The following is a 15742-nucleotide window of genomic DNA, read 5'->3' as shown; positions in this document are numbered from 1 at the left end:
TTTCTTTTCCTTTCCTTGGCCTTTCCTTGTTGAGGCATCCCTCCTTCCTTGCCCCGTCCCTTCCTCCTACCCCTGGGTACACTGGGAGGACCTATGGGACTCTCTCTGAAGATGATAAGCACAATGGAATCCTAAGAGAGTCAAGGGGTCGAGTGTGTGCCAGGAGTCCAGAATAGGAAAAGACAATCATAAATCCAGATGTCTGTCTCCTTTAATTGGATGCCAACTGCTAGGAAGCCGAACTATACGCCACTTGGGCTGGAATTTTCCTTCTATGTCTCCAACACACCCAGCACCCAACCATCTATAGGCCTTTGCTTGCTGGGTCCTTGGCATCCAACAGACACATAGTCATGCTGAGGACACGGTGATAAGCAAGAGGAAGAACACGCCAGAGGACTTTCATTTAGCTTTGGAATTGGAGTAAATGAGGCAATAAGTAAATGTCTATTAAATTCCATGAAGATTCATGGAACAAAACAAAGAGACAGATGAGGACTCCGCATGGGCAGTCATGTGGCATGCGAGACAACCCGAATGCATCCAAAAGAAAAGCACAGACGGCTCTTGGAAGGGGAGGGGCCTGGCTTGTGCAGGGTTAGAAGGTCACTGTGTTTGGGTGAGAGGCCAGGCAGTTAAGGGCACCTAGGCAAGCCATCTTAAGAGGGCTCTACACAGTATCACTTTATCACCTAATTGCTGACATAAAAACTGAATTAGGAGATGGTTAAAGTATATTCCGCTGGGGAAAAGATTAAAGCAGTGAACTTTAGGACACAGCTTAGCTAAGGGAGAAAATCTCAAGACACAAGTCTGGGGTGAGCTGGCCCATTCTGACCCTCAAGACTCCCCTTGCCCAGATTACAAATGCATTGACCACAAACAAACCTTTATTTCCCGCTAGAATTTAAGTCCCTTGAAGAAACCCTGTGTTTAAGGTGACTGCTTTTCCTCCCAGCTCCAGACTCAGTTTTCCTAGTCTCAGACTCCACCCTCGTGCCAGGACAAGGAGAAGGCTAGGCAGTCAATGCTCATTGAGAATATATTTTGTGAATCGTAGGTTCCTTACAGTGAAAGCCTGGGATATTGGTTAGAGATCAACTCTGTGACAGTGATCTGCTTTTTACAATACCCAGTGAGAATTATAACACCACAACCAATATGGCTGGCATAGTAGTGGAACCCCAGAAGCAGACACATGTTTTGAAGTCTGTGTCCTTATGGTACTAAGTCCCTCTGACAGCCACACCTAGACTAACAAATTACACAATAACAAAAACCCTTCACAATAATAAACCAGCAAAGTGCCAGCCCCTGCTTCCCACCTGTAGCCTGGTAGGGCTCCCTCAGTCACCGCTGTCCAATGACTGTCTCCTTTCTCTCCTTTTGACTCCAGTTATTTGAAAGCCTTTCGATACTGCTCCTATGTTCCCCATGTCCGAATCTGTATGCCCTCGACTGACGGCATTTCTTCATCTGAGGACCTCTTGGCTAACAATATCCTCAGAGTGTCTGTCTGGGTTATAGCTTTCATTACCAGCGTTGGGAATGTCCTTGTCATTGCCGTGAGATCTCTTATTAAGGCTGAGAATACGACTCACGCTATGTCCATCAAAATCCTTTGTTGTAAGTATGTTTCTTGTATAAATAGATTATCTTCTTTGTTGTAAGTATGTTTCTTGTATAGATTATCTTCTATGAGTTGATATGTATATATATAATATATGTATATGTACACCTATAATTTTGTGTATATATTATATTCAGAATTTTATATTCAACAAATATCCTTCAATCCAAATTAGCTTTGGTGGGCAAATCTTTTCTAGGTATAAATGCACCGCTCTTTGTGATTTTAGGTTACAGGCTCTCAGCATGAAACATAGCCCTGGGGATCAAGTTGTAGAAATAGATTCACAGGTCAATGAGTGAGGGATAGAAAATGGAATAAGTTTGGAGATTTGTAAACTAATTTCTTCAAGTTGTATTATTATTAATTTAATGTATTATTAATTTCAATTACAAAGGCCCGTGTGCTTAAAAAGCCATATTCCCACCCGCTCTGCCTCCCACTGTCAAGGAAAAGAAGGCTAGATATTCATGTTAGACAAGAATATTTTATTAACTGTACCAGTAGTGCACGTTCTCACTTAAGTACTAGCCCTCGAGAAGTGTTCCCTCTTCCGCCCTTTAAACCAGAAACCAGATCAGCTCCATTGGCTGGTTGGTAGTCTAGTAGGTTCATTTAATAAAGGAAGCGGAATCAAGGAAAAATAAAAGGGCTTATGCTGAACACAACCGCCACGGTTGCTTGGGTTCCCACAGGTGCCGACTGCCTCATGGGAGTGTACCTGTTTTTCGTGGGCGCCTTTGACATCAAGTACCGAGGGCAGTATCAGAAGTACGCGCTGCTGTGGATGGAGAGTGTACCCTGCCGCCTCCTGGGCTTCCTGGCCACGCTGTCCACGGAGGTGTCGGTGCTGCTGCTGACTTTCCTGACCCTGGAGAAGTTCCTGGTCATCGTCTACCCTTTCAGCAACCTGCGCCCGGGCAAGCGCCAGACTGCGGTGGCCCTCGGCAGCGCCTGGGGGCTGGGATTTCTCATAGCGGCCATTCCCTTCACCAGCGAGGATTATTTTGGCAACTTTTATGGGAAAAATGGAGTCTGCTTCCCACTTCATTATGACCAAGCAGAAGATTTTGGAAGTAGAGGATACTCCCTTGGGATTTTCCTAGGTAAATTTTACTTTTCTTTTCCCAGAGAGACACCACCCAGGATTTTCCTAGAAATGAGACAAGCCATCAGAAATGGATCAGTCCATTCATAAAGGAAGGTTCTTGACATTAATTTTGTAGGGTTTTTTTAAATTAAATTTCGTATTCCCGAGATGTAGGACAGAAGACAAAGATATCCTCTTAGGATCTTTGGGTAATTTTTTTTTTAATCATCCTTGAATTCTTTTTGTTTTTCAATCATATCGAGCGCAGCCTGGAAAAATTGCTGGGAAGTCGAATCTTACAGCTAAGGCGTGAGACAGCTAAAGCGGGTTCAGCTCCTGCCACGGAGCCATTTTGCTTTATGCCAAGTGAAACTTTCTGACGAGAGGCCTCAGACAAGCCAGGCTTATAAAATTCTGTTGTGGCAAAAGTACTGAGGTCCATGAACTACGAAATGCTGTGGTTAAAAGTAACCTTGAACATGAACCGTTCTCCCTGCCGTTACCAGTCTTCTGCACAGTCTATATTCAGATTGAGCATGGAGTTTTAGCAGCACTGGAAACATATGCAAATTTTATGCTTATCAAAACGGATTTGATAATCGCTGTCTCGGATGTTCCTTTTATTACAGCAAGAATAAAGTAAGCAGAGGAACAAGAAATCAATGTTATAGGGGCTATCTGTGAAACTGTTTGGCCCCCAAAGAGTGATTCATTTAGTTGTCTTTTTAACATTTTTATTTCTTTTCTAAATTGAGTTTAAAGGGCTCTGAATCACAACAAATCAAATTACTGTGAGCAATCTAAGCAAAAGTAAACAAAATTGCAGTTTTGGCTGATGTGTTACATTTATTGAAGGGCCAAAACATAAAGAAGTGTGCTTCTGAGGCAGTTATATTTATGATTAATTCTAAGATTCTTTTATTCATATATATATATATATATAAGACAAGGAACTAAGATTGTTATTTACTTTTTGAAACAAGCACTATACTTACAGCAATACCTTAATGGGTGACATTCCAGGAACTAAAAACAAAACTCCATGTGTGTTTGTGTGGTGTGTGTGTATGGTGTGTGTGTGTGTGTGTGTGTGTGTGTGTAGTGAGTGAGTGACAGACGGAGAACATGAATGTGTGTTTTTCCTATAGCAGTCTTGCCAAGCGCGGTGGTGCACACCTTTAATCCCAGCACTCAGGAGGCAGAAGGCCACCCAGGGCTGCATAGTGTGTGACCTTGTCTCAGGCGAGGAAGAGAGAAGAAGAAGAAGAAAAGAAAGGCAGAATTGCTTCATGGTATTCCAGATCTGAATTTCCAGGCCTAATTCTTCATAAAGAACTTACACCTTTAAAATTCCTCTGTAGCCGGGCGGTGGTGGCTCACGCCTTTAATCCCAGCACTCGGGAGGCAGAGGCAGACGGATCTCTGTGAGTTCGAAGCCAGCCTGGTCTACAAGAGCTAGTTCCAGGACAGGCTCCAAAGCCACAGAGAAACTCTTGTCTCGAAAAACCAAAAAAAAAAAATAAAAATAAATAAAAAAAAATAAAATTCCTCTGTAGGGCTAATCAAAACCCAGTTCTTGAAATTATTTCCTAAACTTGGGAAGTTCTGTTCCACACCTTGAAGCACACAGAAGAGGGTTCTTCTGAGAAACCCGGTGCCCGGGGACCATGTTAACAGCCTACGTGGCTGATGTGTCTCTACTGACTTTCCACAGAGATGTAAAACCAGCGTGCTCTTGCCCACAGGTGTGAACTTGCTGGCTTTCCTCGTCATTGTGTTCTCCTATGTCGCCATGTTCTGCTCTATCCAGAAAACAGCCCTTCAGACGGCAGAAGTGAGGAACCACATCCGGAAGGAGGTGGCCGTTGCAAACCGCTTCTGCTTTATCGTGTTCTCAGATGCCATCTGCTGGATTCCCGTGTTTGTCGTTAAAACCCTGTCTCTCCTTAAAGTGGAGATCCCAGGTCAGTCCCCTTCCTCCTTCCCAGATACACTGTGCCTTCTTAGGCCCTTTGTTTGACAAGGCCAGAGTCTGGGAAGGCCCCTTCCATGCGGTAAGGTCTCTGTAAGTGTCTATGGCGTCAATACAAAGAGTTACCATTGCCACCACACTGGTCTATAATTAATATTTTAAGGCAGGCAGTGGGCAGTGGGCAGTGGTGCAGCCCAGTGAGGAAGAATAAAACACTGCGTGCAATGACTGTGTATTACCTGTTTCTCTGGCCTCTTCAGCTGGTGTGTTCACAGGGAATGTCTGCTGGTGTTGGAGGCTGGGTAACTGGAGTGAGTTGGGGGAGGTGGGGAGGATTGGAGGAGAAGGTCTTGGTGATCTGTTGGAGATGGGGGTCAAAGAGGAAAGGGAGACCACAGCAGGTGTCCTGCTGCAGAGCCAGAGGTGAAGCTGGGGGAATCGGAGCTCAGGAACAGGAGAGGCCTGGATGGATGGAGCTGCCCTGGGATTAGCAGGTGGAGTCTGCTGGGGCTGGAGTCTGGGATGTGGCAACAAGGGGGCGGGGTTAAAAGGGGAAGATCTGTGAGGTCAGTCTGCAGGAGGTGGTAGTAGCGGGGCAGGCAGGGAAGGAAGGCTTGCGACAGGTGTTCTGCAGCAGGGCAGGAGGATGAGACTGGGGGATTGGGTCTAGGGAAAGACAAAGAGGGGAGAAGGCCTGCAGGCAGCCTACCTGGTCTTCTGTCAGCGTGGCCTGTGGTTTAGCAGGGGTGCCTGCTGGAGCTGGAAGCCAAGATACCGCGACCAGTGAGGGGAGGGAGGTTAGGAACGGATGGTCTGTGGGATCCACAGAAGAAGCTGCGGGGGAGTGGGGGGAGCGCGACTGGTGTTCTGTTGCAGTGCTAGGAGTGAGACTAGGGGATTGGGTCTTGGGGAACAAAAAGGGAGGAGCCAATTTCTATTCCTTTTCACACTTCATTTCCTTCCCCAGGTACGATCACTTCCTGGATAGTGGTGTTTTTCCTTCCCGTAAACAGCGCCCTGAACCCCATCCTGTACACTCTCACCACCTCCTTTTTTAAGGACCAGTTGAAACAGCTGCTGCACAAGCACCGGAGGAAATCGATTTTCAAAGTCAAAAAGAAAAGTTTATCCACCTCCATTGTGTGGACGGATGACTCCTCGTTTAGACTCGGAGTTTTAAACAGAATAGCCCTTGGGGACGGTATAATGAAGCCAGTCTCCCCATAGTGGTTTTGGGTCGTGAGACTTTGAGAGTACTACCTAAAACAAGGTACAGTTTGGGGAAGATGGCATCAGAGACGGTTTCCATCTTGGCCAGCAGCCACCCTTTCAGCACCAGGGATACAGAATGACTGTTGACCCTGCCTTCTGGTGACAGCGCTATGACCCATCCACCAAGCTGAGAACTGTATGGAAAACCTCCCCTCTTCACCTGGCCAGGCCTGGCATGCACAAGTGAATCCATGCAGGCTGACATATGGTGGATCTCCAGGTAGCCAGCACTGCCTGCCTACCCGAGAACGCCCATGTGTAGCCACTGTGTGGACTTCTACATCGACTTGCACTGTCTGTAAGTAAGGACGACCATGACATCTTCTCCCAGCACGGCTATCGTGACACGGAATGAACATCTTTTTCCTTGCCCTTTCAGTAGCGAATGAACCATCAGCCTCTTGTCAATGCTTCCCACAGCTTCCGCAGGCGGTTGGAATAGCAGCTTTGCCCGTGGTTCTCCATACCGGTTTATCATGCCTTCCGTGACCAGACAAACAGGAGGCATGCGGTGGGAGCCTAAAACCAGTCATCTCTTGACATCTATGAAGCATCTATTTAAGCTCAGAAACGCTGAGATTTTAGATGCTTTCCCTAATGTTACCCAGGGAGCAAAGGAAAATCGGGCATCCAGACAGTTATAATTTTCAAGTGCTTTAGAATGGTTATTTCTATTGCTGGTGAGTTCTCTCTTCATTTAGCACAGAGACATGGAGAGTTAAAAGGAGACTCCCCTGATCTGGGGCCTTTTGCTTAGTTGCACAAACTCCCATTTCCTTACAAAAAGGTCAGAAACATTGGATTAGTTTTTGTTGTTGTTTTTGAAAGTGAAAAAATGTATAGGAAGACTGGGACATTTTTATTCTGAGAGTTTATATAAGGGGGAAAGACTACTCCAAGTAAATCTGTATTTTGCATTTGTCTGCATGCTGCTTTAAGCTTGACAAAGACTGTGGGCGGACTTGCTGATGTCTGAGCATGCTCCTCCAGATAAGTAGCATCACATCGCACTGTGTCTCATCGGACACATTTTACCTTTCTGTTCTTCAGGTTGCCAAAGCATGAAACAGTAAGTGAACTTCATCACCTCCCTTCCCTTCTTTCTGAGACCTTTGGAAGGAACAAAACGCAAACCTCTATCTGAACACACTGTCTGTGTTGAGGGCATCCTCCCTTGAAGGGAAGAGCCACACCCCCAGAAGTCCATGGGAGCCTCACATGATAGTCTAGAAAGACTAAATTTGTTTATGTAATTTTGTTTGTTTGTTTGTTTTTTGAGTTTCAAGACAGGGTTTCTCTGTTGCTTTGGAGCCTGTCCTGGAACTACCTCTTGTAGACCATGCTGGCCTCGAACTCACAGAGATATGCCTGCCTGTGCCTCCCAAGTGCTGGGGTTAAAGGTGTGCGCTGCCACTACCCAGCCTGTTTATGTAATTTTCAGTTCATTCTCACGTCTCAGTTGTTTACTAACAGGCTTGTTTACGCTCACCACAGTCTCTAAAATACCTTCGTTTTGGTCACAGGCTATCTGGTTCATTTTTTGTCACCTTGACACAAGCCTAGCCTGGAACACAAACCAAACACAACTGGAAAGAAGGAATCCTAAGGGAAGAGTTGCCTCCCTCAGATTGGCCTGTGGTCATGTCTGTGTGGCGTGTTCTTAATTGCTAATTGCTATAGGAGGCCCAGTCCACTGTGGGAGGTGCCACCTGGGCAGACAGGTCTGGGTTGTATGAAAGTGTAGCTGAGCTAGTCTGGGGTGGGTGGATGGGTGGGAGCAAGGCAGTAAGTATCATCTCTCTGTGGCCTCTGCTTCAGTTCCTGCCTCCCGTTTCCAGCCTTGAGCTCCTGCCTTGGTCTCCCTCTGGTGAAGAACTATAACCTGTGAGCCAAATCAGCCCTCTCCTCTGCAAGATGCTTTTGTTGGTGGTGCTTATCACAACAACAGAAAGCAAACTATGACACAGGTTTTAAATGAAATTACACAGATTTGAGCTTTACCTACAGGCAGTGGCAGCAGGGTGCATTTCTCACCCCGTTTACACCCCTACCTCAGCTCCTTTCATGTGGGCCCCAGAGCATGGGAAAGCCACCCAGCTTCAGTCTCTTAAAGAAATTGGGAGTACTCTCAAGGGTACTCCAGGGCCAGATTGACTCCATATTTGCCGATTCTTTACCTCCTTCTATCTTCCTCGGTTTAGTAGGGAGTGCACAGAGTGCACACACTAGTGAGCAGTGTGGAGAGCTACAGGATGCACACACTAGTGAGCAGTGTGGAGAGGCACAAAGCACACACACTAGTGAGAAGTGTGGAGAGGCACAGAGTGCACACACACTAGTGAGCAGTGTGGAGAGAGGCACAGAGTGCACACACTAGTGAGCAGTGTGGAGAGCTACAGGATACACACACTAGTGAGCAGTGTGGAGAGGCACAAAGCACGCACACACACTAGTGAACAGTGTGGAGAGGCACAGAGCACACACACTAGTGAGCAGTGTGGAGAGCTATGGATGCACACAGCAGACATGAGAACTGAGAGGCTTTTACCAATTACACACAAGAGGAATCTCAGCTTCTAGCACCATCCAGGAATACATGCGAGGCATGGAGACATATGTGTTACAGGCTTCAGCACAGCATAAATAGACATATGACAGCTGTGACCTACAGTGGTTTTAGTGAGAATGTCCCCCATAGTCTCAGATGCTTGGTTCCCAGTTGGATTGGGGACTGTGTCACTGGGGATAGACTCTCAGATTTCAAAAGCACATGCTATTCCCAGTCAGTCCTCTTGTATCTGCCTCCTGCTTCTGGGAGCTGCGAGCTCTCGGCTACTGCTCCAGCATCATGTCTGCCTGCCTACTTCCTGCTGCCTGTCATGATGAGCACGGATGCTAACCCTGTGGAGCTGTGAGCCTCAAGTTAAGCTCTTGCTTGTGTAGGTTGCCTTGGTCATGGTTTTTGTCATGGCAATAGAAAAGTAACTAAGACAGGTCTCAGCACTTTGGAGATTGAGGCAGGGGGACCACATACTGACTAGCCTGAACTATTGGTTGTGGGAGAGGAGGAAGAAAGGAAAGAGGAATAGAGGGAGAGATGGAGGAGAAAAAAGAGAGGAAAACAAAATACTGAAAGAGTTTCTGCTTTCCTACCCTCTCTCTAGTGAGTAAAAAAAATTACCACTAAGCTCTCCCTTTATATCTATCTGTTTGCGTGTTTCTTACTAACATATGTCTTTTGTCAGACATCCCATTAATACAAATAGTATATTTAATACTGATAATGTTAAAGGTTTTTTGTTAGCTTTGTTTTTGTTTTTCAAGACAGAGTTTTTCTGTGTAGCTTTAGAGCCTGTCCTGGAACTTGCTCTGTAAACCAGGCTGCCCTCGAAGTCACAGAGATCTGCCTGTCTCTGCCTCCCAAGTGCTGGGATTAAAGGCGTGCGCCACAACCACCCAGCAATAATGTTTATTTCCAAGTCACAAAATGAGGTTATCCTTTTATATTAAATTTATTTATTTTAATTTTGTATTTGGTTTTATTTTATCTCTTAATTGAAAAGGTTTTTTCACACAATATATTCTGATTATAGTTCCAGGCCCCAGCTCATCCCAGGTCCTTCCTACCTCCCCGCCCACCCAACTCCACACCTTTCTCGCTCTCTCTCATTAGAAAATAAACAGGCATCTAAAGAAGAAAGGAAGAAAAAACTAGTAAAATAATATTAAAAAAGAACCGAAGAAAAACACAAGAAACACATATTGATGCAGAGACTCATACATCACACAGAAATCCCATGAAAACACAAAACTGGAAACCATAACATATAAGCAAAAGACCTATAGGATAAGAAAAAAAAAGTCCAGACAACAAGCAAACAAATAAAACCCTTGAAAAATACCCTTGAGTTTATTTGCTGCTGGGAATAGGGCCTGGTCTTCAGAGTGACTCGTATACCCAGTGACACTCTGTCAAAGAAAACTAATTTTTCCTATGTGACTATCCAGACATAGCTTCTGGATTAGGGATGGGCCTGTGTCCACCTCCACTCTGAGCACCGGGACCCCATCTGGCTTAGACCTATGCAGGTCCTGTGTGTGCAGCCACAGCTTCTGGGAGTTCCTGTGTGCACTGGTCCTGCTGTGTTTAGGCAGCCTTGTTTCCTTGGCGTCCTCCTCTGGCTCTTACACTTTTTCTGTCTCCTCTCATTGAACATGGAGATGTCAAGATGGTACCTAGAGCCTTCACCCCCACTGCCTAGTGTTCAGGGTGCTGAAAAGTTCTCTGCACTCTACCAGAAAAGAAAGCTAAACACCAAGCCACCTACAAACCCCGTCACCTACCATGGTGACGTGCTGCAAGATGAGCTAGCACAATGGTGGCACAAAGGTTGTGGGAGTAACCAACCGAAATCGGGTTGGATTCAGGGCCCACACAATGAGATGGAACCCATCTCCCACATGGCCTGGGTGGTCAAGAACCTGAGACTAAATGGACCAGGTACCAAAATGAAAACCAAATGCCACTGTTCCACTAAAGGAACATAGCAGCAAGATGACTCCTAAGGGCATTCGGCTATGCTCATAGATCACTGTTGCTCAGCCATCTTTAGAGAAGCTTCCTCCTGCAGAAAATAGGAATAAATGCAATGACCCATAGCTAGACAATGTACAGAGAGTGACAGAACTCAGAATACTTGGTCCTAAGTGTGATAGCGCCATCAATTTCCTCTCCTCGTGGTCAGGGAAGTGATGTGGGATTGTCTTCTGTTTGAGTTGATTTCATTGGTTAATAAAGAAACTGCCTTGGCCCATTTGATAGGCCAGCCCTTAGGTGGGTGGAGTAGACAGAACAGATTGCTGGGAAGAAGGGAAGTTAGTCAGTCATCATGCCTCTCCTCTCTGGGCAGTCGCCATGATTCTCCTCTTTGAGACAATCGCCATGAAGCCAGCCACCAGGTCAGACATGCTGAATCTTTCCTGGTAAGACACCACCTTGTGGTGCTACACAGATTATTAGAAATGGGTTAATCAAGATGTGAGAATTAGACAATAAGAGGCTGGAAGTAATGGGCCAGGCAGTGTTTAAATGAATACAGTTTGTGTGTTGTTATTTCAGAGCGTAAGCTAGCCAGGTGGCCGGGAGCAGGGTGGCGGGAACGCTCACCACTGCTCCTGCTACAGGGAACCCTGTAGAATAGTGAACTAAGTTTAATTTATTTTTTTTTTTTCTTTTTTTTTGGTTTTTCAAGACAGGGTTTCTCTGCAGCTTTTTTAGAGCCTGTCCTGGACCTAGCACTTGTAGCCCAGGCTGGCCTCGAACTCACAGAGCACAAAGACTATGAGAATCACCATCAATATTTCCAATTTTTCAAAACGTTCTTTATGTTGGTAAGTAACCTTTGAACTAAAACAACAAAGCCAAACGGCATGCCCTAAACCTGAAAAAGGCACACACTTGAACCTCTATTTCTGTTTCTACAAATTTGTTGCTCTCTGTGGACCGACTGGGCCTAGAAGACCGGGGATGTGGGCACAGTAGCCTAAGCCTTGACTTCAAGGCTGTTTTCTATTTATCTCCTCTTCCAACTCAAACCAACACATTTGGCTGTCATCTGGCTGACCAAACCTGGCCTCTGGAGTGAGATTGGAAATGGCTCCTTTCTCCTCATCCGGGCCTCAAGGCCTGTGACAGCAACTAGAATGCCCACTGACCTCTCTTTCATCTCCAAAATGAGGCTATTCGTTTCAGGTATCTGGGGAAAAAGACACCCAAGTTCTAAATAAATGCTCCCTAAATTTTGTAAACTGGATGAAACCTGTCTACTCATGACACATCATTGACAGGGTCTCCGAGATGTTTCCCCATAAAGCCCATACAGGAGGGATATATGAAAGTGAAGAGCCTGGAACTGAAGTCCTCTAAAACCTCCACAGTTCATTCCAACCCCAAATGACACTACCTAAGTCCCAAACCAGTCATGATAGAAATTACATCTAAGCTGGGCATGGTGGCGCATGCCTCAGAGACAGGTGAATCTCTGTGGGTTCGAGGTCAGCCTGGTCTACACAGTGAGTTCCAGGACAACCAAAGATACACAGAGAAACCTTGTCTTGAAAAAAAAAAAAGAAGTTATAGCTAGACCACCAGAGAAACGATAACAATATGTGGGAATGTATGCCACATATGTGTGGGTACCTGTAGACTCCAGAGCACTACAGACTACAGTGCCTGTAGATCCCCTGGAGCTAGACTTCCAAGTGGTTGTGAGCCACTTGATATGGGTGTCGGGAATCAAACTCAGACCGTCTGGTAGAGTAACAGGCCATCTTAACCGCTGTGCCCCCTCTCCAGACCCATCCATTCACTGCTTGTTGGTTCTCTGCTCTTGAGGGACTGTAACAATGGCGTTTGAATCTTTGAATCAGTGATGTTATGGGAATCAAAACCATCTCCTGCTACAGGCAAAACACATTTGGGACAATGAAATCCAGGGTCTGAAGAAAATGCAGCTTCAGTTTAACCTATGACAGAACTGAGAGAGATCTCCTTCAGCTGCTTCCCTTTGTGGTAACTGTGTTAGGTAAACACATCCTGTTCTCTCCCTGGCAAGCCCTGTTATGTGTACTTAGATAAAACCACATGCTAAGGGGCTGGAGACATGGCCCAACAGTTAAGAGCACTGGCCACTCTTACAGAGGACCAGAGTTTGGTTCCTAGAGCCCACATGGTGGCTTATAACCATCTATAACTAAAGTTCCAAGGGATCTGGTGTCCTCCTCTGGCCTCTGTCGGTACCAGGCATGCACGTGGCAGAATCTATCTATGTTCAGGAAAGCATTCATACACATAAAATAAAAATAAATCTTAAACAAACCCACACAGGCCGTCCAAGTGTTAATCGTGTAAACACTGACATCAAGTACAAGGATCACTCAATTATTAACTTCCGTGAGTTATCACACACTCTTTGGAAAAAATTAAAGCCATGTGTGGCACAACTCTGTCATCACAGCTACTTGGGAAGCAGAGGCAGGCGGACCATGAGTTCCAGGCCAGCCTGGGCAATTTGTAAGACCTAGCCATCTTTTGTTTCTTTTGGGTACTGGTTATCAAACTCAGGGCCTTGGGCATGCTTGGTTGTCTTAGTTACTGTTCTATTGCTGTGATAAAACTCCATGACCAAGACCACTTGCCAAAGAAAGCATTTAATTGGGCTTACAGTTCCAGAGGGTTAGGGTCCGCCCCTGGAGGAGAGCCACAGTGGCAGGAACAGCTGAGAGCTCATATCTTGTTCTGCAAGTAGGATGCGGAGGAGAGACACTGGGGATGGTGGGGGCTTTTGAAACCTCAAAGCTCTCCCTCAGTGGCAAACCTCCTCCAACAAGGCCACACCTCCTAATCTTTCCCAAGCAGTTCCACCAACTGGGGACTGAGCATTCAAACCTATGAGCCCCTGGGGGCATTCTCATTCAAACTACCACAGTAGGATAGCACTGTACGAACAGACCTTGGTGATCGTTTGTGAATTTCATTAACAAATCACGCCATTGCTTTGTCTACTTTTCTATCCTCCCCACTGAGAGTCAGCTATATTTATAGCTGTGTCTGATGTTTCACTCGTATAATCCCAACACTTGGGAAGCTGAGGCAGGAGGATTGCCATGTGTTTGAGTCCAGCCTTGGGTACATAAAAAGATTCTGTCTCAAAAAGAAAAAAAAATGTGATATGCTGTTACATATTTAATCAACGGATGTAAGACCTATGTAACTATTTTTAATAGGCTAGAAATCTTTATTTTTATTTTATTTTAATTGGGGGGCTTGGGGGTGTTTATTTGTTTGTTTGATTTTTGTGAGACAGGATTTCTCTGTGTAGCATTGGAGGCTGTCCTGGAAATTGCTCTGTAGACGAGGCTGGTCTTGAACTCACAGGGATCTGCCTGCTTATGCCTCCCAAGTGCTGGGATTAAAACAGTGTGCACCACTGTTTGGGGATATTTTGGTCTCATTTTGATGCTTGTGACACTGACAATAAAGTTCGTTTTGAATCAGAGGATGGAGCTAGCTAGCCAACCAAAATGAGCCAAAGAGGTTTTGGAGGACCAAGAACAGATAGAGGGACACAGGTGCAAGATGTTCTCTCCATGTTTAACTTTCTTTCATTCAATTTCTTCTGAATTCTGCCTAAGTTCAAGCGTCTTTCCTCATGGCACCTATTCACCTCCCTTTCCTCAACATTTGGAGCATGCGAATTACATCTCCTGAAAGCTGCCCTCAACTGTTCAACTGCTGGGCCTCTCTCTGCACCCCCCTGAGCTGTGCTTTGATTCCTGGAGTAAGGGTTTCCTTTCCCTGAACTTTCTGAAAGTCCGGACCATTTCTTCCTTCTGTTAGATCCATCATGCCTAGCGCAGACAGAACACTTCCAACCATGATTTCCAAAAGGGAAGAACGTTTTGGCTCATAATGGTGGTTAAGCCAATTAAAACTAATATCCAAAAGGAAATTATATTTCTGTGTCTAGAAAACTGAGGGAATTGTGCAATGCCATAAAAATGGTCATTCTTGCAAAAATACATAAATATATAAATGGTCATTCTTGCATAATATAATTGTATATATGCTAAGATCATCATGATGAAGGCTCTCTCTCTCTCTCTCTCTCTCTCTCTCTCTCTCTCTCTCTGTGTGTGTGTGTGTGTGTGTGTGTGTACATATTAAGGTCCAAAAAATTACATCAGTGACAACAGTTATCATATTAAAATGGTTGGGCTTATGGATGTTTTCATTTCTTTGCTTAAATTTCTTTCAAAAGTGCTGTAATTTAGTTTGTGCAATAATAATTATGTCATCCAAAAAAGAGAGAGCAGGCCACAAGTCTGTGGCTTTGCAAGCACCATAGTTGGCTCCAGAGCGACCCTGGTGGGACCCTGCAGTGTGCTGGGATAAGATGGTTCAGGATAGAACTACTAAACCCAACCAGTCAGTGACCGAAGAATTTCCAGAAATCCAGAAAGCTATGCTCCGCTCCCAAAAGCGTAACTGTCAAATTATATCCTGTGAATATACAGCATTAAACATAGTTACTATATGGTTTTGTATATATTTGACAGCAGTTTAGAAGCTTCCTGTGGAAGCACACTGAGCATCCTTGGAAGGATTATTGCAGCTGGTAGGAAATGCAGAACCCTCCCCTTCATACCTGTGCCTTGCAGGTGACTTCGGGACATCTGTCCTTTTTTGCCAGCCAAGGATTGCCCACGAGCATTCTATAACTAGAATAGGCAGCATGCTGGTTTCCTGCTTCTGGTTTGTTTGTTTGTTGACAAGAATGCTTTTAAAAAACTTCATCAGAGGAAAATAAAAACAATCTCTTCAACAAATGGTGCTGGGAAAACTGAAACCCTCGTGTAGAAGGATGAAACTACATAAAAATAGATTTGACCTACTCTATAGTATTTTTACTATACTATACTAATATTTTTAAATTTAATTTAATCTCTCTCTCTCTCTCTCTCTCTCTCTCTCTGTGTGTGTGTGTGTGTGTGTGTGTGTGTGTGTGTGTAGCTTGCCCACACATATGTCTGTGAACCTCATGCATGCCTGGTTTTGTGAAGGCCACAAGAGGGTGTCAGATCCCTAGAATTGGAATTACAGAGGTTTGGGAGCAGCCATGTGGGTGCTGAGCACCGAACCCTGGTCCTCTGCAAGAGAAGCCAATGCTCTTAACTACTGAGTCATCTCTCCAGCCTCCTATGTCCTAATTATTTTCAT

At 45.2% G+C, this 15742-nt stretch overlaps 1 protein-coding gene across 1 annotated transcript in view; it reads left to right on the top strand.

Annotated features, from left to right (window-relative positions):
* The window catches only part of Rxfp2 (relaxin family peptide receptor 2), a 41534-nt gene extending 35615 nt beyond the window's left edge, over positions 1-5919 (top strand). The window contains exons 16-19 of the mRNA XM_042055855.1: positions 1397-1626; positions 2326-2736; positions 4466-4684; positions 5660-5919. Of these exons, the coding sequence (XP_041911789.1) occupies positions 1397-1626; positions 2326-2736; positions 4466-4684; positions 5660-5919 (1120 nt within the window). The remainder of the gene's footprint in view (positions 1-1396; positions 1627-2325; positions 2737-4465; positions 4685-5659) is intronic.
* The last annotated feature ends 9823 nt before the right edge of the window (positions 5920-15742 follow it).

The sequence above is a fragment of the Arvicola amphibius genome, chromosome 10 (genome assembly GCF_903992535.2).
Source record: "Arvicola amphibius chromosome 10, mArvAmp1.2, whole genome shotgun sequence".
Lineage (NCBI taxonomy): Eukaryota > Metazoa > Chordata > Mammalia > Rodentia > Cricetidae > Arvicola > Arvicola amphibius.
The sequence above is the reverse complement of the archived record's forward strand: the minus strand, read 5'-3'. Positions and strand labels throughout refer to the sequence as shown.